This window comes from Prionailurus bengalensis, chromosome D1 (assembly GCF_016509475.1).
Source record: "Prionailurus bengalensis isolate Pbe53 chromosome D1, Fcat_Pben_1.1_paternal_pri, whole genome shotgun sequence".
Taxonomy (NCBI): domain Eukaryota; kingdom Metazoa; phylum Chordata; class Mammalia; order Carnivora; family Felidae; genus Prionailurus; species Prionailurus bengalensis.
In genome coordinates this window covers 19,924,825-19,947,910 of record NC_057346.1, presented here as the reverse complement: position 1 = coordinate 19,947,910, position 23,086 = coordinate 19,924,825, and the positions used below count along the sequence as shown (strand labels likewise).

Below are 23,086 nucleotides of genomic sequence, written 5' to 3'. Positions count from 1 at the left end.
ACACGAGGCAGCTTTGACCTTCCGACTGTGCCCCGAAAAGCTGGATGTTCCCGGGCGGGGGGTGGAGGGGGGGGGGTGGACCAAAAGGAAGCGGAAGGAATTGCTGGGTAGAAGGAATTGCTGGGTAGGGGGTTGTTAAGGAGGAAGGTGTTCTCTCCCATCTTTGGGTTTGTGGTTTGCCTGCTTGCTGCTAACTGGGGGGAGAGAACCTTTTCTTTTCTCCCTCCGGGCAACGCACTCCCTGAAAGTGCCCCTCTCGCCTTCTCTTCCATGGCGGTAATAACAATGTTAGACGCACCACGCAGCTGGTGCTCAGAGCTTCCGGCTCTCAGCCACGCTGGCACAGAGCAAGAACAAGAGAGAGGAAAAACAAATCAGCATGCGCACCCTGGCGAGACGCCTGCATGTGCTAGGGAAGGGCTGGCTGGCTTTGAGCGTCTCCGATTAAGAAAGAGAAGGTGCCTCCTGTGCCCGTTTCATCTGCCGAGGCAAAGCTGGCCCTACAGCATGGGCCACGCTGACCGAGCGACCAGTTTGGTTTGGGGACAAACCAGTCGTGAGGGATGGGTGGAAAGTTCCCACTCTAGAGGACACTAGGGGCACCGCGTGTCTTTTTACGGTTCTGGCAGTTGCCCATTTCTTTAGACGGTCTCTCTCTCTAGGTGCTTATGCGCCACGTCGGAGGACTCGCTCAAGGCCACCTAGCAAGCGAGGGGCAGTTAGGTCTCCTGACCCTTGCAAAGCCTTCCACTGCCGGTCTGGCTGGCTTATTGGGAACCTACCCAGCGGTTCTGGGGAGTCAGACCACTCTTGAGCAACGGCCCAGGACAGAGCGGACAGGAGACCCAAAAGCACTGGGATGACCCACGCTTCACAGCCAGGGAGATGGACCCCCATGCGTGCCCCACCCCCCCCCACCCCCCCCAAGCTGCCTCAGTTGAGTCTCTGACCAGGAACTCCATCCCATCAAATGGGGCAGGCAGCGAGAAGCAGAGCAGACCCATCCCTCATTTTGCCATGCCCCAGGTCGGCCCTTCCCTGAGCGTCCTGAACCAACAGCTTTCCTCCCATCTCCTGAGCCCGTTTCCCCACCGCCTGCCCACAGCCCGTGGTGGTCTCCCAAGGCAGCAGGTGAAGGACGTGAGTCTGCGTACCCGTGAAATATCCAGGTGCTGCATTCGTCGGCCTTGGTGATGTAATTCTCCGGCAACAGTCCGGAGCAGCCCGTGGTTAAGGACGTGCCGTAGATCCAGCCCTCGCTGGTGCTGGTCTGCTCCATCGGAGACATGAAGACGAAATCCCCAGGGACCAGCTCTAGCTCGTCGTCATTCTGTGGGGTGTACGGGTAGATCACCTGGAGCGTCTGAGAGAGGAGGAGAGGGAGGAGTGAGGCCCAGTCTGAGCGCCTCCGGGGCACGTCTGCGTGTCCCGCTTCCAGATGTGGACGTTGCAGGCGCCCCTGGGGTCTGCAGGCTCTGAGTAGATTTGCACTCCGATCCGAAGGCATGTCTCCCCCCCGCCCCCCCCAGGGTATTGTAGATGTGTGCCTGGTCCTGCTGGATGGTTCCAGACTTCCCTTCAGGCAGGCCTTTCTTCCTTTCAGGATTCAAAATAGTTTTCTGAAATTTATCTGAAAGCCCGTAGGCGCTCTATTAAGCTGCTATACAAATGGGGTTGGACCTATCTCCCCTTTTCCATCTGCGGTAGGCACCCTAATAGACACCTTAAACCCCACTCATGGAAAGCCAGTCTTCCGTATGGGGGTTACAGAGGGTCTGGGTGCAGACACTCTCCTGTAGGAAGGCTTTGGGACTGACGCATTTCCCCTTCTAAGTCACTCTGGGGTTTAAACAAGGCAGTCTCTGCCTTCAAGGAGCTTTCTTTAAACCTACATTAAAAAAAAAAATTTTTTTTTTAATGTCTATTTTTGAGGGGGAGGGGAAGGGGCAGAGAGGCAGAGGGAGACACAGACTCCTAAAGCAGGCTCCAGGCTCCCAACAGTCGGCACAGAGCCCGACGCGGGGCTCGAACTCCCAAACCATGAGGTCATGACCTGAGCCAAAGTCCGATGCTTAACCAACTGAGCCACGCAGGCGCCCCTAAACCTACGTTTTCAACAAAGACCTTGAAAGAAAAATATCTTTCACAGCCATCAGCGTATACAGTACGTCTGTGTAACCAGCTTTCACCGGCAACCAGATGGAAACCACATGTTTCTTCTCTGGGCTCATAAAGAGCCTTCAGAGCCAACCAGAGGCCATACCGCTTGGCTGACGTACTTGGTGTTTTGCGTCCTTTCCCGGTAGACACAAACAGCATGGGCACGAAGATATTTTGGAAAAACATCTTCCTGATTCCTCATTAACAGCAAGGGTCCTCAATTGTGAGGAAGACATTTCTATCCTATTTATCTCACATGGGACACTGAGATGGAGATACTTTAACAGACTTTCCTGAAGTTCCAAAGTCATTATTGGCAGGCTAACCATTCTGCTTCCACCTTCAGGCTTTTAACTTGGGCCTCTGTTTTCTCATCGGTAACCTAATGCCTGGATTATAACAGTTAATGAGACCATCTAAGGAAACTCTTTAGGACGGAGCCTGTATCCAGAAGGCGCATCATGATGTCTGTTGAACCAGGACACCTGATCTCCCTTCTCGCCTGACCCCCCGGACTGTGTGCCCGTGAGCTAATCAGCTCTCTGTGTGTCTGTCAAGGTGACACATCGGAACATGTTTCATGGACCTTCCTTCTGGAAGTCTCTAAGGAAGGGCACTGGCAAAAAGGTGATTTTTTTTTTTCCTCAGAGAATGCAAATAAAAATGCACAGGACTCCGTGGTACCGCTGGATTCTGATTTTCCTTTCGCTTGGGGCCCCCGTTTCTTTCCCTATTTCTTTTCCAGTATCTTTCAGCTCCAGACCGTTGGCCCTGGTGGCCTCCTGCTCCTTCCCCTGTCCTCTGCCACGTTCGTGCTCAAACCACCATTTCCAAACTAGCCAGGGAGGTAGTTTCTGCTTCGTTGTGAAAACAGCTTGCGGAAAGAAAAGAAGAACTCTCTTAAGCTAGGTATGCGATGCTCCACCAAAAGGAACACTCCTTTTCCCGGAACAGGGTGGAGAGAGGCACCGAGTCATGGGGGAGCAAGTCGAAACTTCTCTTAGATCCTCAAGCACAGCATAGTTTTGACTAATTAATTATGCCTTTGGCCCAGAAGTGTCTTTCCTTCGAGAAACTCAAAGTGACTTCAGAAAACTCATTCCCCCTATCACTTGGCGGGGGCAGGGTGAGTATTCTGTCTCCAGGTTACCTCCAGGGAAATCGAGGCCCAGCAAAGGAGCATAGGAGACCTTGTGTCCTAGGACCTTGTGTGCTAGACCTTGTGTCCTAGGGTAGTTAGGCGACAAGGAGCTTCGATTTACTGAATAAGCAATACGATAATTAAGATATTGCAGCACATCTAAAATTATAACTCGTGCCCATGTCCCCACAGCCCATGCAAAAGCTCGTGCAAAAAGCCTACGTTTGAGAGATACCAGGAGACATGCCTAGTTTTGCACTACATCATACTCTTTTTCAAGTTTTTTTTTAAGTTTCTTTGTTTTGAGAGAGAGAGACGCAGCACGAGCGGGGGAGGCGCAGAGAGAGAGAATCCCAGGCAGGCTCTGTGCCATCAGCGCAGAGCCCGACGCAGGGCTCGAACCCACGAACCGCGAGATCAAGACCTGAGCCGAACGAAGCCAAGAGTTGGACGCTTAACCGAACAAGCCACCCAGGCGCCCCTATACTCTTTTATGTTTACCACTGACCTGCAAGAATTGTGGGGTCTATCTCGAGTTTGTGCCTCCCCTCGGGCAGGGCAGCTGCGACCCTACGTGGGGTAGGAGCCTAACACCCTTGCCTTTGAAGCTCTTTATGCTCCTAGCACAGCAGGAGCTGTGACACTTCTGTCTTGCACCCACCCGGGGCTACGTATTACGGCCCTTCCATCATCTTCTTTTGTAGCCTGCACGACAGCAACAGTCCGGCAAAATACTATCGCCGTTGTCCGCAGGAGACAACGTAGGACGGGAGCGTTCTAGAAGCTGTGAAAGTGAACCCAACAACTGCCGAAGGGATGGAGCCACGTGTGCTTTTTTGTCCTTCCTCAGGTTTCTGTCGCTCGGCATATAAACCGGGCACGGCCCAACGCAGTCCCTAACACGGAAAACTACGCGAAGCACAGACAGGCATTTGCAGGTCGGAATCAGAGGGAGAACCAGCAGAGGGAGGAGACCGAGGAGTTCTCCCGAGCATGGCTTGCTGCGTGCTCTTGTCCAAACCACTTTCCTTCTCTAGACCTCTGTTGCCTCAGTGGAACCGTGAACGGTCCTGGGGACAGAAGGCAGGCAAGAAAAGGTATGCAGGGGGGGCTCAGGGAAAGCCAGATGACCTCAGAGAGAGAGAGAGAGAGAGAGAGAGCTGTATCAGAAGGAACAGTAATAAATGAGCTTTTACAAATCAGAGATAAAAGCGGCCAAGTTATTTTTAGAAAATAATTCGTGTGGGCGCTTGCTGCCTCTTTCCCTCCGTGCCAAGTGCGCAGAATGTGGGTCAGGCAGAAAAGCAATTACCCTTTGATTTAACTGGAGGGCAGTGTTGATTAGAAGATATTCCTGGTAAAATTCCATTGCCACCTTCCCTCTCTGAGAAAGGTGACTTCTCACAGCCCATCTGCATGCAACCCTTGACTTCCTTTTTCTTTGTCCTTGTGGGGAGTCCGGTCAGCCACACCGCTCTCGTTATATTTAGGGCTCATCCTGAGCAATTCCAGGAGATGTCAGGATTCTTAAGCAAGATCAAGCCCCGTCTCCTTGGTGTGTCTTTCCAGAAACTTCCATCAAATGACTTGGAAGGAGGGCAGGACATTCTCGTCAGTGGGGTCAGACAAAGCTGCATGTCCCTGACGCTCGCAGGCCCCGTGGCCTGGCCCGGACCTCTGGTTCATGGGTCAGCTCTTCTCAACATTCCAAGACAGTGGCGAGATCAGCTGGTCTAGACCCTGAGATTTCATTCAACCGTGTTTCGTATTTTACAAGAGGGTAGGAGGATGGTTCAGTCAGCTGAGCGGCCGACTCTTGATTTTGGCTCAGGTCATGATTTCACGGTCGTGGGATCGAGCCCCACGTCGGGCTTCTCTCTCCCTCTGCCCCCCCCACCCCCACCCCCGCTCACACATGTGCGCTCTCTTTCAAAACAAACTTAAAAAAAAAAAGTCAACAGAGATATTAAGAGGCTAGATAACCTGCCAAAAATATCAGCCCTTTTACTGTTGAAAAACTGGAAGCAAATTCGATTTCATAAATGTATTTACACTAGATGACAAGTTTCTCATTAAACTGTGTGGTCTTTTTTTTTTTTTTTTTTTTTTTTTTTCAGATGGGCTGCTTGTTTGTATTGGTCAGAATCCCTGGGTTCTGGCTTCAGCTCTGGTCCTAAATTGCTAATTAGGTATGGACCAGCCACTTGCCACTCTCTTTGTCTCAGCTTTTCCTTAAAACAAAGGGCACTATTACTCTTCAGAGTAGCATAGGCTTGTCTTGGAAATCACTATCGATTCCCTCAAAAGAAGGATGCTAGGATTATGCCAACCTTCCCACATGCACTGGGAATCAGTGGTCCCACTCAGGCCTCCCAGGGGATGCACGTAATTGTCACAACATGTCGCCTCTGTTTTTTATTTCATGTGTCTGCTCTCTCTCCCCTGCTGGACTCAAACTCCTTGAGGACAGGACCACATTTAAAAATTCTAGGGGCGCCTGGGTGGCGCAGTCGGTTAAGCGTCCAACTTCAGCCAGGTCACGATCTCGCGGTCCGTGAGTTCGAGCCCCGCGTCAGGCTCTGGGCTGATGGCTCGGAGCCTGGAGCCTGTTTCCGATTCTGTGTCTCCCTCTCTCTCTGCCCCTCCCCCGTTCATGCTCTCTCTCTGTCCCCAAAATAAAATAAAAAACGTTGAAAAAAAAAATTCTAGTATATTTCTGGGAATGCAAGCTGGTACAGCCACTCTGGAAAACAGTATGGAGGTTCCTCAAAAAACTTAACATAGAACTACCCTACGACCCAGCAATTGCACTACTAGGCATTTATCCACGGGAAACAGGTGTGCTGTTTCGAAGGGACACATGCACCCCCATGTTTATAGCAGCACTATCAACAATGGCCAAAGTATAGAAAGAGCCCAAATGTCCGTCGATGGATGAATGGATAAAGAAGATGTGGGATATATACACAATGGAGTATTACTCGGCAATCCAAAAGAATGAAATCTTGCCATTTGCAACTACGTGGATGGAACTGGAGGGTATTACGCTAAGCGAAATTAGAGAAAGACAAAAATCCTATGACTTCACTCATATGAGGACGTTAAGAGACAAAACAGAGGAACATAAGGGAAGGGAAACGAAAGTAATATAAAAACAGGGAGGGGGACAAAACAGAAGAGACTCATAAATATGGAGAACAAACTGAGGGTTACGGGAGGGGTGGTGGGAGGGGAGATGGGCTAAAAGGGTCAGAGGCACTAAGGAATCTACTCCTGAAATCACTGTTGCACTATATGCTAATTTGGATGTAAATTTAAAAAAAATAAAATTAATAAAAAATAAAATTCTAGTATGTTCCATGGTAACTTACATGCCATAGATACTTAGCAAGTATCTGTTAATTATGTGTTCAGATATATATATATACATATATATATGTATATATATATATTTGTATTTCTGTGTCCTCCTTACCTAAGATCTGGATGAGGTCTTCTATTAACTCCATGAATTTATAGAATTAAAATCTTTTCCAACATACTTTTCTACTCTCCCTTTTCACTTCTGCATCATTCCAGTAAGGTTGGCAGGGCAGACAGGACAACGGGGCTATTACACAGATGAGTCACTTGGGACCCGGGGAGGAGGGCTGCGAGCTCAGAACTTCCCAAGGAAGCAGGCCGAGCCCGGAGGAAATTGTGGTCCGGTGCTCACTCCACTGCTTGCCTTTGGTTCCCATCTCCCCGTAGCAGGGAGCTGCCCATGCTCCCGGTTCTGGCCGCACCCCCTGTGCCTCCGGTAGGGTCAGGAGCCACAGTGAGACATTACCTCATGGTTGGCAAACCGGATATCTCGCGAGAATATGGTAGCCACCCAGTCACAGCCGAGTTTGACATCGATGTTCTGGGCTAGTTTCTCCAGGGTGGGTAAGTGGCTAGCTTGGAAGTGGTAAGCCAGGGTTACGTGCAGCTGCTTCTTGTGAGGTTCCACGTGTACTTCTGGAAACAAAGGAAGGGAACCGTTATTGGAACGTGGTCAGCAGAGCAACGGTGGAGGCTCCAGGAAGAACACGGAAGGATTGCCCTCATAAATCCCGCCTCCCATGTGACAAAGGAGGGCGTCCCGTGGCCGGACAAGAGCTGCTGCTGTCCTTCACAGCAGCGGAATAAGGGGACAGGCAGGTGCAACAGATCGCGAACAGCCTACAGTTCGAGAGGGAAAGGGCCACACCTGGCTCCCGACAAGGGAAGCGGAGAGGTCATTGTTTGGGTCGGCGTTGCCTCCTAGTAACACACGGAGGATCACCAGCCCGAGGAGACCGCGACCTCAAAGGATGAGCTAATTCACGCCAAAGCAGAGATCCTGCGACGGCGTGCGGGCCAGGGCCGATCACCGTCGTTTTGAAATCGTGTCTCTTGGCTTCTGGGCGGCTCCGACAGAGGAGCCAGGAGAAAAGATGGAATATTTTCAAGGTCCAAGACAGGGTTTTTCCAGGGTTTAAAACAGAATGATTCTCTGTTGTGGGGGCTGCCCCGTGCACTGTGGGGTCTGCGGCCCCATCCCCGGCCCCCACCCACTAGATTCCGGTAGTACAACCTCAGAAGTTGTGGCAACCAAAAACGACTCCAGACACGGCCACGTGTGCCCCGGGGGATAAAATCTCCCCGACTGAAGCCACTGCTTTAAAGTATACAACGGACTGGTGGGGTGCCTGGGTGACGCGGTTAAACGTCCGACTCTCGATTTCGGCTCAGGGTTCATGAGTTCTAGCCCTGCATCGGGCTCTGTGCGGATAGCGTGGAGCCTGCTTGGGATTCTGTCTCTCCTCCTCTCTGCCCCTCCCCTGCTTGTGCTTTCTCTCTCTCTCAAAATACATAAGTAAACTTAAAAAAATATATATATATATATACAGACTGTGCTTCTAAGACACTGTAAGAAACAAAACAAACAAAACGGTGAATTATGTTTCTCTTTTGTACATCTTTACATGGGGGAGATCCATCTACTGTCCAAGCTAGAACAGCGCAGAAGATACAACCAAAGGGAAGGTAGGGAATTTGCGAAGGTAGGGAATTAAGGGGCTTGTTCATGTCCCAGGGAGACAGATGTAGCAGTTGGATATTTTTCTGTTACACTACATCGTATTTTTTTTTGGGTGTAAGCCCCGTGAGGCAAGGTTTTCTGTGTCCTGTTTGCAATGAATCCCCAGTGCTCAGGACGTGATATAGGCTTTTAGGATTCGGTCAATGATCGAACATACATGCATGATGAATCTCCTTAAGCCACCCAGGACGGAGGAGGACAAGAAATCTACTTGCTGATGGACTCTGGGTCTGCAGAAAAGTCTAGAATATCGAGGCATAGGTTCTAGGGCCAAGACGGGATGGCCAGCCATCCACGTAAGGAGGCAAGAAGCTGGACCAGCTACCCAGGGCAGCGCCACCCGGTTCTCCCGGTCACCACCAGGGGGCCGCACAGGGGCAGAGATGGAGCGGCCGAGTTCTTAGACAGAGTGGCCAAGTGGAGAAGAGCTGGCCCTCCCTTGCCTACAAGGAAAGCAAGCAAGGGCCTCGCAGCCTCTCACTCATCATGCGCCTTAAGAGTCTGGCACAGCCCTGGCTGAGACCCGCTTTACACATTTGTGAAGGATTTGAGTTTTGTGGCCACACCACCAGTTTTGGGTCTTGTGGGAGTTTTAGTGGTTTTGGTAATAGCTACTGTAGAATGAAAAAGAGTCATTTTCCTGAAGTGGAGGGATAGGAACAGGAAACAATTTGCCTCTCTATTATGTCATTTCTCTGAAATATTAAGCCATGAAATGGCAGGCCCCAGCGAAGTCAGAAAGCAGAGCCTGGTCCTGGGAGAAGAAGGGGTGCCTGGGGAGGGGCTCTAAGGAGCCCCCCCCTTCCCTAAGTAGAAGAGGTATCTTAAGGGTCACAGCTCCTCTGAGAGGGGAGACCTCCCTGCAATCCTGCTCAGTGACGCTGAGCCTTCGCTACACTCTTTCTAGAATCCTGAGCCCTAACGGGGGCTTTTCTGGTAAAGAACACTAAGCAAAATGGCAGGTGAGTTATAGGTCAGAGGTTCGGAGACCAAGGGGCAAAGCAGGGGTTTTACTCAGGTCTCTCCCGTGTCCATCCCTCCTTGAAAGGGGCGGGGTGCGGGGGGTGCTGGCCAACTCTGGGCCTCCTCCAGTTTGCATGCGATGCTCAGATTCAGCTGTACCGTTCACGCCCAGCTCTGCTCTGCTGGGGGCTCTGCTCCACACAAGCCTCTGCACACACTTTGTTCCTTCCTGCCTGCAGGGCCCTTTCTCCACTGTAGGGATCCACATCGCCCAGCCCAGCATGCATTTCCTTTTTTGCGAAGGGGGAGCCACTGCATCCTATGATGGCCTTTCTCTTCTCAGAGCTCTCTGTGAGCACAGGTACTTGAACCTGTATCTCGGGCCTGGAGAAACCACTTGTCACGTTGCTTTCTTCACGGATGAACGCATCGCGGTCCCTAAGAAATACCCACTGATGGTGATTTCTCAAGGGAACCAGCAGAAACTGCCCCCTGCCAACTCTTTCCCCCAAGACCCCACTATCTGTCTGTCCCACTGCAGGTAAGGCTCACCTTGACCTAAGTGAGCTCGTCTGTACCTATAGGCAGACCGGAAAGCTCTGGCAACTTCTCCCACTTGTCCCCTCTTCGTGCTTCCTGCCTCTAAGTCAACACATATGCTGAGCATCTTTTAAGCTAATTCCTTTGGTGGGAAATCTCAGCTGACTTGAACTAAGACCTGCCATGGAAAGAGCAAGAAACAGCTTGAAGGGGTGACATTTCTGGACAGACTGTTGAAGCTTCGGGACCCCTCTAATGGGTTTCGGGGAGTTGCGGGACATGGGCCCGGTGGATCTATTATCTGACACTAAGTGGCTCCACTCTATTCTCTGTGCTGTGCTACCCCGCCGAGCACAGCCCTGGGTCCTCACGGAGTGAGCTGTGAGACCCCGACAGAGGCCTTCATGGCAGGGAGGCTGGCAGGGAAGGAAGGCTCATTAACTCTGAACTAGAGAGAGGCAGTGGTGCTACAGAGGATGCGCTTACGGCTTCAGTGTGAAACAGTGAGTTGTGAGCCTTCAACTTGGCTGTTGAGGGTCGACGCTGGACATTCTCCCAGGAGGCTTAGCAGAACAGGAGTCTGCTATTTTTAAGAGGGAGCCCACAGGTGCTGCAGGAAAGGGCTGTGCTCCGCGCATCCCTGCAGGGCCCTCCACCTGCCGGCCCCCGCCCAGCCGTCCATAACTCCCGATCCCTTTCCTTCCCCATTTTTGATGAACGGGACCCACGCCTGGCCTGGCAGCTGTCAGCTCACCGGTTTTGGACGCAGCCTCCGCGGCAAAGTCCGCGGCAAACTTCTTGAGGACCTCCGCGCTGTCTTCCTTCACGAAGAGGCCGATGAAGTTGGAGGAGGTATAGAGCTCCAGGGGCAGCGGGGCCGAGAACTTGCATTTCCAGCGACTGACCGTGGTCTGGAGGGCTTCCCCCAGGGCGTCCACCTTGCTGTCCTCACACTGGCAGGGGAAAACAAAACGCTCCATTCAGAGGGGGGCGGAGGTCTACCGCTACTGAACATTTGACATCCTCTGCCCCGGGGCTGGAGGCCGAGGACGCCATCCCTAAACCCTCGCTTCTGTCTGTGAGGACGGAGGAGAACTGCAGGCTCCCGGTTATCCGGACGTGGGCCGTCTAACTGGTAAATTCAGCTGGGGCCATGGGACCGACACTTGCCTCCCGCCCTGCCCTGCTGTGCCCCTGGGCGCAGCCTGGTCCAGCGGGAAGGAAGAATAGGGGAATGTGCCCGGAGAAAAAGGCATCTCAGGGTAAAGGATGTGCTTTCCCCTGCTCTCACATCATCTGTGACTTTTCTGTTCTCCTTGGATGATCAGAAGTTGACTCGGCTGCCAGTCTCACGCTAGCTCAGAGAGCTATGATATCATCTCCCCACCCGCTTGGAGCACTGGGGGGAAATGAGTATCTCTAACGTTCGGGATGCTTTTGAGAAAGATCCTGGAATGACTGGGCGGAAGTGATAATCATTATAATTCTCAGAGGGAACGGTAAGAAAGAAGGTGTGAGGCACACGGTTTTGTTTTGTTTTGTTTGTCTTCAAGAGGCAGAGACAATCTGGAAAAAAAATCCTTCAAAATACTTTTTGAAAATGTTGTCTAAAAGTGCTACCATTCTGCCTCATCTCGAATACACCTGGATAAGCCAATTCTGCTCTATCTCCACAGGGAACTAAAGTAGATGAAAAGTATTTATATTTATTACACGGAGGGGGATTTAATTTAGTCATTAAGTAAGCCCTGTGATAGCTAGGATTATGGAGGTTAGGTAACTATGGCGGGTCACAGGTATCTTTGCTGTCTCTAGAAAGATCTGGTGAGACAAAACTCGTGGCCAGAGGGTCTATGAGGCTAAAGTCCCCTCCCGTGTCTGTAGAGCACATTTCTTGTTCCTAGCTCCCTAATTTCTACTCTTACCCGTGGACCAGGGTGGAAATGCTTTAGTTTCAGTGTTGGGGCCGCCCATCCAGGTCCTGACTCAGTGGGTCAGGCTTGTCCCTAGAGTCCTGAGGAACAGCAATCATCATGAGGGTGCATCCGACCCGGGGTGCTCCTGGGCCCCGGCAGATGGGACCTTACTCATTCCTTAACGGTCCATCCAAGCCCAGGAGCCCGTGACTCCTTCGGCCAGCTCCCCAAGGCTGCTGACTCTGACTCCAGGTCCCAAGGCGCTGGCTGGGGTGTGGCAGCCAGGCTCCCCGGGCAGGGGCTGAGGGGCTGGGGGGCCGGGGCAGGGTCTGCGGCTCACCATGAAGAACTGGCAGAGGGTGATGTGGGGGAAGATGTTGTGGGCTTTGTTCTTCCCGCAGATCTGCTTCGACTGTTGCCAAAAGTCGGAGAGCTTCTGTGCTAAGGGGCCGGTGGGTCGGAGGTAGAGGACGTACTCCCGGGGCAGGGGGTCATCCAGGAAGGGGTCGCCGACGTGGGAGAACAACCTGCCAGAGAGGAGGGAGCCAAGCAGGACCCGCTTGAGAACAATGGAAGGGAAGGAAGACCCGAAAGGGACAGATCCGCCCTCCAAAGGCTCCATACCCCAGGCACTGTAAGGGGATGGGTTTTCGTTTTTGTGCTTTAAAAATCCATCCTGGGGCGCCTGGGTGGCTCAGTCGGTTAAGCCTCCGACTTCGGCTCAGGTCATGATCTCACGGCTCGTGAGTTCGAGTTCCACATTGGGCCCTGTGCTGACAGCTCAGAGCCTGGAGCCTGCTTCGGATTCTGTGTCTCCCTCTCTCTCTGCCCCTCCCCCACTCATGCTCTGTCTCTGTCTCTGTCTCTCTCTCAAAAATAAACATTAAAAAAAAAAATCCATCCCTACGATTAAACCCACATGCCTCCAGACAGGAGCGTAGGGACCTGCCCTGGGCAGTGATGTCCCGCAAGGTGTTTTTGTTTTGTTTTGTTTTGTTTAAATCGATTCACCCAGCACCCACGCACCTAAGGTGTATCTTTGAGTGAAGTCGGGGGACAGATACCGTGTTAGGGGCTGTATCGTGGAAATGCTTTGAATTTCTTTAAACAGCTTTAAGGAGAAGCACGCCCTGGAACCAAGACCCAGGAGGCCATGAGCTTGATAACCCTGTCACATGTCACATGGCTTGTCACATGGTCTTTTGCCCCCCACCCCCCGCCCGGTCCGTTAGAGAAAGGCTGCACATCCCTGCTCAACCACGTACACTTAGAGTTAATTATATGCTATTTTCCCTATTTATTTATTTCATACCAACCAGTCACATGCTGCCTGAACACTTCTCCCTCCTGTGGATGCCAAGGCTTTTTGTCTGGAAGAAGAAATCAAATTTCTATTGTTAGTATTTTTAGCCTCCGATCAGCCTTTCTCACTGCTGTGGCGACAGTGTGAAGGAGACGACATCAGAGCCTCCTCAATGGCGTGTGGGGGTGGGGGTGAGACCAGACACCTGCAGCAAGGACGCCCCCTCCCCCCAAGGGTCCTAGCGAGGCATATGGAAATTAGGACTTGTAATTAATTTCCATGTAATTAGCACTGGATTTGCATGCAGCCCGACAGCCATGCAGTCTATTTTCAGCAGTTTCCACATTAGAATTTTATTTTTGCTTCCCTAAAGGTTGCCTGTCTTGGTCCGTCCTCCTTCCTTTTCACCCACTCTCATTGACCCAGATCCCCGGCGGAGCAGTTTTGTGTTTGCAGCCCCTTGGCAAAGCGTGTTAGAAGCTGATGCCCACAAGGATGCTTGCTTTGGTCCAGTTCAGTGACCCCTCCCACCCATCTCCAGCCACCACCCACACCCTCAGGCTAGATCTATAATCTCCCCGCTATTTTAGACGCCTCTGGGGACAAAAGACAGGTTGAGTGTGGCCCAGAGCTCTGCCTCCATCACTCCCCCTGCTGGAGTCAAAACTCTATTACTGGACGGGGCGGTGTCACAGGAAGGTGACAGCGGTGAGGCCCTTGGGCACAAGCACGCGAGTAAGAGTGTCTCAAATCTCAGGTCTCTGAGAGCCAGCCAGTCCTGGCTTTGTCACCAGCTTTGCCTTGCATCCATTCGTTCTGCATTCATGCTTCCGTTTGCTCGAGAAATACTTCCTGAAGTGCAACGATTTTGTCAGCACTGTGCTAAGCTCCAGGAATACGGTGACAAAGAAGACTTCTACGGTCCCCACCCTCATGGAGATTTGGGTGGAGCGGGCATGAAAACCTTGACTGTACAGATACTTACATTGGTGGTGAGTGCAATGAAGGGAAAGCATGGGGAGCCCTAAGAACGTAGGACGGGAACACTGAACTTGGGCTGGTCAAGGGGTCAGGGAAGGCTTCACTGAGGAAGCATTTTGAGTGGGATCCAAATAGTGTAGACGCCTCTGGGCAGGGGTGGGTGGGTGGGAAGGTTGTGGTGGCAGCCACTTAGCATATCTGCTCCATAGGTGTGTACCTAAGGGGCCTTGAACTCTCATCTGACCCCACGGAGTTGATCGATAAGTGGCCGTTCCCATCCCTTGTAGTCTACAGATCCCGGTTCTTTGGAAGAGGGAGGAAAGGGAAGGGAATTCTAGCTTCAGTTGATACTCTCCAAACACCCTTCTTCCAACTGGCCACTAAAGCCAGCTTCTCTGTCCATCGCCTGGGCCCTCTGTGGAGCAACCAGAAGGGCTGGTGCTGTGAATCACAGGGGTCAGCCTGGAAGGACCTTCAGATCATCTGTGAGTGAGCCCAACTTCTTCACTTTACCCCGGGGGATCTCAGGTGAGGGCTCAAAGCAGCCTGTCCCTACCATTGGCTCTGTAGCTCGGTTCCACAGCCCAAAGATCAATTTAATACCTTCTCCCGTATGAAATTCTGAGCATAAACACCATATGATCAGGATTAGGATATCTACACAGCTAAGTAGAACAGCATTACAGAAGCAAGCCAGACAGCCCCCTCTGAACCCCTCAGAACAAAAGCTGGTACAGAAAAGGCTGGAAACCCAGGGACCCCCCTCCCCCCCCCCCACATACTCGCCCCAGACCTTAAGGTGCTTAATTGCTGCCACGTTGCCCACTTATTAGAGGCACACATCGTATGCTTTTTTTTTGGATGCAGAACCCACATACCCACGAAAGAATGCAAATCATGGTCTTTTAGGTTAGAATCTCTGAGGAATTAAATTCACCAAAAAAAGACCCATTGTTTCAAAAACCCGGGGAAGGAAAAACTCATTTGTGATACAATGTCCTATTTATATAAAAGATCCAATTTCTTTCTTTCTTTCTTTCTTTCTTTCTTTCTTTCTTTTCTTTCTTTCTTTCTTTTCTTTTCTTTTCTTTTCTTTTCTTTTTTTACAGGCCCTTCCCCCAGTGAAATATATCTGACTGAAATTTAATTCATTTTTCCTTAAGCACCAGGAGTATCATCTGGAAATGAGAGATCTAATTAAGTTATGGTCCCCATAACTCAAAAGACAGGTTTTGGAGAGGGCTCAAAGATATAATTGAGAAAGATAATGAAAGGTTTGGGTGACAAGGCTCCGATGAAAGGTTAAGAAAACCCAAATCTTTCTGAAGAAGACAGGTCTGAGAAATCTTCAATTTTATGGAAGGTTCTTGTATCTGATGTACCTTCTCTAGCAAGGGCCAAAGTAAAATAAGCTTTGGGGCACCTGGGTGGCTCAGTCAGTTAAGCGGCCGACTTCGGCTCAGGTCATGATCTCACAGTCCGTGAGTTCAAGCCCCGCGTCGGGCTCTGTGCTGACAGCTCAGAGCCTGGAGCCTGTTTCGGATTCTGTGTCTCCCTCTCTCTCTGCCCCTCCCCTATTCATGCTCTGTCTCTCTCTGTCTCAAAAATAAATAAACGTTAAAAAAAAAAAAATAAGCTTTGGCTAGAGCACAAAGGGCTCACGTTAGACACCAGAAAGAACTTTCTGGGGGGCGCCTGGGTGGCTCAGTTGGTTAAGCATCTGACTTCGGCTCAGGTCATGATCTTGCTGTTCATGAGCTCGAGCCGCGTGCCTGTGCTGACAGTTCAGAGCCTGGAGCCTGCCTCAGATTCTGTGTCTCCCCCTCTCTCTCTGGCCCTCCCTCGTTTGCACTGTCTCTCCCTCTCTCAAAAATAAATAAACATTAAAAAGAAAAACTTTCTGGAAGGAAGGTGTTGTGAAAGTGAGGTGCTCTGTTTTTTGTTGTTGTTGTTGTTGTTGGCGGCGGTGGGGGGGGGGAAGTAGAGAAAGTTTCTAGAAAGCCATTACCGATCTGAAACAGAGGAATGGGATTCTCTGGGCAGCGGGAGTAAAAGCACCACTTCCCTAGGGTCACAAGCCACAGGCAGGGCTCTGCTGCTCCTTCACACACTACCAGGCTGACAATGGTTTGGGTGGTGTTCCCAGAACTCTGCCCACAGAACAGACGGAACATGGGCAGTGGCACAGCACATCTCCCCGCTCCACCCTGCTGTACAAAGACTGTTGCTATAGAGCTCCCACCTCCACGGCCCATCGATGGGGCCAATGCCAAGAACAGCGGGGTGTGCGGGGTGGACCCCAAACACCAGGCTGAGCCTGTACAGCTGCTCCGCTCGGAGTGACTCAGAAGTTGGCAGACTGTCGGAGACCCTGGGCCGATCAAGGCGGAGTATCCCTTTAAACTCAAAGGCGAGTGGTCTAGCCATTGGATTATAGCAGCCGATTATTCAGATGGGATCTTTGTGGTTGGACTTGGCGGGACACGGGAAATGCTGCAGCTCTGTTACGTGAGAACACAAATGTCACCTCTGATCCTGGTCCTAACCTTGCCCATTATGTCTAGGGTTCATTTGTAGCAGAAGGTGGGGGGAAAAAAACCCCAAAAACCAACCAAACAAACAAACAAACAAAAAAACCAACTCAAACTCTGATGTCCTACTCATGGTGGTTTGAAAGAACAGCACCACTCAGATCAAAGCAATGGCTCACCGACAGATCAGGCAAGCGTCTGTGAGGACACTAGCCCACACGGGAGGAACCAGCAGCCCCCACTGATGGCCTTGCTTCGCTCTCGCTGGGATCCCTCCCACTGTCTGCCCTCAGCTCTCCTGAATTTTAGGTTCCAGGTTGGTCTGGCCCCAGGGCCACTGCTCGACCCCACCACCACGGTCACGGAGAGGCCCTCAAGTCTTAAAAGGGCTTGGGAAGGATATATTCCTTTCTGGTTTGCCTAAGACAAAGTGGCATTCTTCCCTCTGCGTCTTCCTCCCTTCCTTTCTTTCCTCTCGCCTTCGCTTCCTCCCCAGGAACTCTTACCAGGAAACCAAGCGAAAACCAAAACCCAAACCAGAAGTTTAGCTCAGAAAGCTACACTCTAATGGAGTTTGGCCCGGGTCCTTTTGGGAGACCATCGCCTCTGGGTCCTGTGGTTGGGTTCAGGCCTGCCTGTGTGGATTCAGGCCGGCCCCGTGTCCCAGTGCAGCATGATTCCTGCTCCCTCTCAGAACCACAGGTTTTGAGCTGGACTGGAATGTCCTGTTTAAGGGCCACCCTCGGCCGAACACCAGCCGTATGTCAGGCGCTGGGCATACAGAGAAGAGGAAAGGGAGTTTCTGGGGCTGGCGTTCTTAAATTGTAGGCCAAGCGACCCTAGGCAGTATAGTACAGATAAGTCTGTGCATGGTGAGCGCGAACAATTTCTGTTACGTTCCATGAGGACAGCTAGACCGAGAGTCCTCGGCAGACACCAGGTCTCGTTGTGGGAACCACATTCATAAAGCTTCTTCTGTTAGCCTGTGATTCCATATCTCTTTCTGTTCGTAAGCCAGACACTTCTTTTAGGCTACCCAGTGAGTTCCGATTCCCTACGGAGTACCGTCAGCTCCCAAATCACTCAATACTGGGATCAATAGTCAAGGCATCCCTGGCTCAGGTAGACAGGTTGGCTCAGACTCCCAGGTTCTCCAGGGTCATTCATCTTTTACGTGCCTTCAGAAGAGTTCTTCCCCTATTTTTCTGCACCTGACAAAACTCAGATATCTGACACCGGAATCTTTTAAAACACAAGAAGCAACACACATACTACTAGAAAAGGAAGGACATTCCCTCAAAGTAGTAAGAGCTTGATCCAAGCAAGCCGAGCTTTCCAATTACTTGAAGTTGTTCTGTCCTTGGCTTTGGATTGCTGGTCAGCACATCTTGCGGCCTCCAGATCGTGTACGCTCTTGCTTTGGTTCCCTGTGACCGAAAACTTCGTTATGTAGGGAAAGAGAAGACAGGAGGCCAAGCCTGTAATCCTGCAAGTGGATGAAACTCCCCATGCGACGAAAATTCTATCATTCCTTCATGTAGCTAAGTAATCTCAAATATTAGCAATATTTAATGCTCACTGTAGGATTAAAAAAAATAAGTTCTCAACCTCCAGGATACCAGTTGTTACATTTTCCACATCTAATACTTTGAATTCAATTAAAGGATGACCTAATTAACCAGATACCTTATTCTCTTTCCTCACAATTAGCTTAATGATCTGTGCTAGACTGGGGAGCGAGCAAACTTAGAGGGAACCCAACTTCTGTTTTTCCTGGTTGGAAAGTCCAGCCCTATCAAGGGGCCACTGGTTCCACTAAACAACGTTGAGGGATTCTGTTAGGGTGTATTTGAAAAACGGACATTGTTTTGTAGTGTGGTTTTAGGGAGAAATACCAGAGGCTTTTAGTGTGCTGGGTGGAGAATTGCCAGCTTAATGCGGACCTTCTTCGGACCTTCTTCATCAGAGAATTGGAGGCGGCTTAACGACTTGCCTGAGGCTGACAGCTATCCTGAGAATAGAGGCAAGCAGGTGACTCTGCACCCACAGCTTGCTCCAGCAGGAGGAAAACAGTCAACACAGTCAATAATGATTGGAGGCCTTCCTTGCACCGAGAGCTTCACAGACTTTAAACGCTCATGAAAAATGGTCAAGCTATATTGTCAAGAAGCCTCCTCTCTGGACCTGGGCAGCTCTCACCTGATAGGTCAGCTGTCCGGTCATTTCTGTGGTTGTCCCAATCCAGGGGCTGCTCCCACAGGCTGTGGCTAAGCTCTGAATCAGTGAAAGAAGTATACTGAACAGTTGACGCCCTGAGCCTAGAGCCCTGGGAAGCATTTCTGCTAACTGCCCCCAAGCTTCCTCTTCTCTGGAAACCCAGGGTGAAGTGGCCCCTACCCTTCTGGTTGGGAATGGTCGTGGACACCTGCTCCTGCCTCCTGGGTGCCTACCTGCTCCTGCCTACCAGAATGGGGTTTCTTGGTAGAAGAGGGAGGTGGAAATGTTGAGAATATTAGCACCTGTCTGCCTGTGCATTTACCTCTGCTCAATCAGCACAGTCCTCCCTCTTATCCTCCACATAAAAGTGAGTAAAACCAAACCTATCCTCTGAAGGAGCAAGTCTAGACATGAAGAAAGCTTTTAGGACTAAAAAAAAAAAATCAAAAAATGAAAAAAAAAACCCACAAAACCCCTACTAATCTCTAAAGGAGAAGTTCTCCCTACCTTATTATCTTTTTTCTATGCATCAGAAATGACTTGTTTCTTGGGCTTTTGCCTAATACCCACTTCCTCTCGGATTCCGACTTTCTCCTCTGGTGAAGGTTTGCTTCCACCTCAAACTATGATCAGCCTGCTTCTGCTTTCTCTTCTGTTAGGTTGGGTAGGGTTGTTTCAGCAATGAGGCATCGCCCACGTGCAGAGCAGAAAGGTGTGAGGACGGGTTGGACACAGAATATGGGGCAGACATGAGTCCAGACACTTCAGGGGCCAAGGATGGGAGATGCTTCCAGAGCAACCAACTTGATCCCCTGAACGTCTCATCCATCGCTGCCCACTAATCGATACTTCATTTTCGGACATAATTACCCTCTCAGCTACCAGTGGCCAATAAGACCCATACAAATTTGGTCCCAACTTTAACTGATGGTCAGAAGGCAAATGAATGTTGGGGAGCATTTGAGGAGCATCTAAGAACCACACAAGCCAAAGCAGAGATGGTTATTTTAGCCAAAACTTCTTGGCGGATGTAAAATCAAGGAGTGGCCAAATGCTGTTGCCCCAGTGGGTCCTTGCAGGAGCTGGGACGCGGGCACAGGTTCTCAGGTGCTTTTTCCCCAGAGGAAGTTGTTTCCCAACTTGATGCTTTAGTTTTTCGTCTTCAAAGAGAAAGTGATGAATGCCCACCCAGGGAGTTTGAGAAAGAAAGGTGTGACATCTGTAAAGTCTTACGAGGTCCTCAGAAGCCACCATAAGTACTAAACCATGATTCTGTGGTTACAAAGGATCTAGAAACTGGCTGGTCCATTCTTCCTTACGGCCAGACAAGGCTGTCCTTCCTTCGAGGTTGCACCTTTGAAGGAATCTTTCTCGTTCTCACAGATCTTCAGGGGAATCCGCCATGTCTCTTGATTATAGAAAGTAATGGCCCTTGAGCTCAGAAAGTTCTTCCGTGTGTTCAGACTCTTTCCAACTGTGCCCAAACTCATGCCACCTTTCCTGTACCTGGTAGGGTCGATCACTCTTTCCTACATAACAAAATAATGTATTCTGTCACTTTGGCCCAAGGAATCCCAGCTACTGTTTGTCACCAAAGGCCAGTAAGGGAGGCTTGCAAGAGGCTGGGCAGTTCAGTTTCACAACCTCACCTCCGAAGTCTCTTGACTCCTCCCTGTGAAGCTGGAGAAGGCCAGTGGAGAGGCCTGTCAATAAACATAAACCATAATGGTCCTACCCATTTCCTTTGGAGGAAATGAATCTAATGGAGAAAGATATATTGATCATAAAGACCCAATCTCGGAATCAGTCTCCTGGCGGTGAACCCTTTCAGTTAGCTGGGGCTAATGGCCTAGGCTTTCAGCTGCTGGGGACTGTTTGAGAGCTGTACATCTAACAATCGATGGGATCTCAAGCCTGCCAGGGGGCCGGGGACGCGACCACCAAAAGGCTGGCCAACAGGAAGGAAAGTGCTGTGGGCTTCTTTATAAGGCTAATCAGAGAAGGGGAGCGGGGGGAATGCTGAGCTGTTTGGGAGCCTTAAGGAGGCCTTCCAGTTGAAGAAACCCAACCTGTGGTGACACCCCTCTTTCTCTTCTATCAACAAGACTCTATTTTCCAACCCAGAAAGAGCCCATTAAGCCGCTCTCCGCAGGGGGTGGTTAGCAGGGAAAATGCTGCTTAGGTTCCCTGATGTGTTTATGTGGCAGGGCCCAGCGGTCCAGATGGAGAGGCCTTGTTTTGTTCTTGTGTAAAGGGGGCTGAAGCCCTGGCCTCTCTGGAGTTTGTAATTGGGAAACCAGCCATTAGACCATGGGTGGTGACATAATAAAACACATTGCTTTCTGCCTCTGTTATAAGTCTCCCTAGGATCCAGACAATAGCTTTCCTCCCCCCAAAATCGAAGACTTTTTGCACAGAGACACAAGTGGTATGCTCGTAGTATAAAACGAACTTTATAGTTCATTCTTGGGAGCTGACTAACTGTGGGACTATGGACAAGTTAATTATCTGAAGAATAATTTTCCCAGTCTCTTAGGTGGGGATAACAGCACCCACCTTGCAATGCAGAATGGCAATAAATATTGGTATCAGATCCTGTATCTGAAGAGTTCAGCACGGCGTCCGGCATCTACTAGGCACTCAAAAATAACACCTGCACGTACACCTCTCCATGGTATCTAACGATCTTCGCAATTTTCCCAGAATAAGTGTAAGTTCTGCACTAATGGGAATATTTCAAGACGGGGCATCGGAAGACGCGGATTCGTTCTCTGCTAAAAACATCCTCAAACCATCTAGCATGGTCTCGAGGAGTGTACGGGATTTGGGGCAAAAGGAAAGCTGTCTAGACACGGCCACAAGAAAAGGCGCGGAGGGGAAATCGGCCAGTGATGTGGAACTATTGTCACGGGAAGTCTACAGGAGAAGGGGACACAACCCAGGAGGCAGGGGACTTTAGGTCAGCTCAGGAGAGAAGTTGGAAGTCCCTGAGAGGCTCTGAGCATCAGTGGGGGGGCAGTTTTCACTCACTTATCCAAGGCAGACCTAGGCGGAGGGTGGGGGGTGGTCAATGATCATCATGCACTGGGGAGAGTCTGGCCAGGGTTCCCCCTTTTCCTCTAAGATCCTAAGTTACTGGTGCTCCCTGTGGGGCTGCAGAGACCCACTCCCCTCTCTCTCTCTGCCTGTGGTACTTCCCAAGAGAATGGGATCAAAGTTTCAAAAGTTCAACGCACTGCACCTGTTGAACCATAGTTATTCCCCCAAGAAACAGGATCAGAAGTTGCCTCTGTTTTGCTCAAGGACACACAGCCAGCCAGGGACACACCGATCCCAGAGACAGACTGAATGTATCATGAATGTTATAGTAACACTTGGCCCCGCCCCCTGCCTATAATAGGTGCTCGGTAAACACGGCGGTGATTTCTATTTTTATGACCAGCTCCCTCTCCAGAACGTCACCATTTCTGCATGTTTTCATACGCGCTTCCTCCCCTAAGACATACCTGCGAATGGAGTGTGGGTTAGTGCCCTATCTAGCTGCTTGGCTCGGTTTCACATTTAAGGCGGCAAGTCTCTTGTGTTCAGTCCAGAAGGTTCTGTTTTTAGGTTACGGGTTCTATAGAAAACCACGGAAATCAGGCACCCCTGGAGGGGGAGTGTCTGTTGTGTAGAGTCTCTGAGTCCCTGCAGAGGAGAGTCCAGCCGGTTGAAAGCAAAGGTGTCCAGCGGATAAAAGAGGGTGTGTCCCTGGGGGGCACTGGGGAAGGCGGGAGGTTAATCCAGAGCCATGGGCGGCCCCCGGACGCCTGTCAGGCTGGCAGCCCAGGCAGGAGTGCTTGGAGACGTGCGGAAGGCAGGATGTGCCCAGGAAAAGGATGGCACTTACTGATAAAAATGATGGGTAGCCCCAACGCCATGGTAATAGAGAAGCTTTTAAGACTTTTATGTAATCGTTCATGGATCCTCTAACAGCCCTGAGAAACAGGCCGATCATCACTGGTTTTGTTTTTGTTTTGTTTTTTTAAGTTTATTTTTGAGAAAGGGAGAGAGAGAATCCCAAGCAGGCTCCATGCTGTCAGCAGAGAGCCCGACGTGGGGCTCGATCCCACAAACCGTGAGGTCATGACCTGAGCCGAAATCAAGGGTCGGACGTTCAACCGACTGAGCCACCCGGTGCCCCGTTATTTTCGTTCACAGAAGAGGAGAAGGAGACGACGGAGAGGGGAA

General features: G+C 50.7%; 1 protein-coding gene across 2 annotated transcripts in view; it reads right to left on the bottom strand.

Annotated features, from left to right (window-relative positions):
• Positions 1-23,086, bottom strand: part of UBASH3B (ubiquitin associated and SH3 domain containing B) — a 137,359-nt gene that overhangs the window by 20,746 nt on the left and 93,527 nt on the right. The window contains exons 2-6 of one of the 2 annotated variants that reach the window (XM_043579653.1): positions 13,141-13,194; positions 12,165-12,351; positions 10,663-10,861; positions 7,131-7,300; positions 1,155-1,363 (exon numbers count right to left, since the gene is read on the bottom strand). In XM_043579653.1, coding sequence (XP_043435588.1) covers positions 1,155-1,363; positions 7,131-7,300; positions 10,663-10,861; positions 12,165-12,351; positions 13,141-13,194 — 819 coding nt within the window. Of the gene's footprint in view, positions 1-1,154; positions 1,364-7,130; positions 7,301-10,662; positions 10,862-12,164; positions 12,352-13,136; positions 13,195-23,086 lie in introns of both variants that reach the window. The other variant, XM_043579654.1, reaches the window with a different exon arrangement.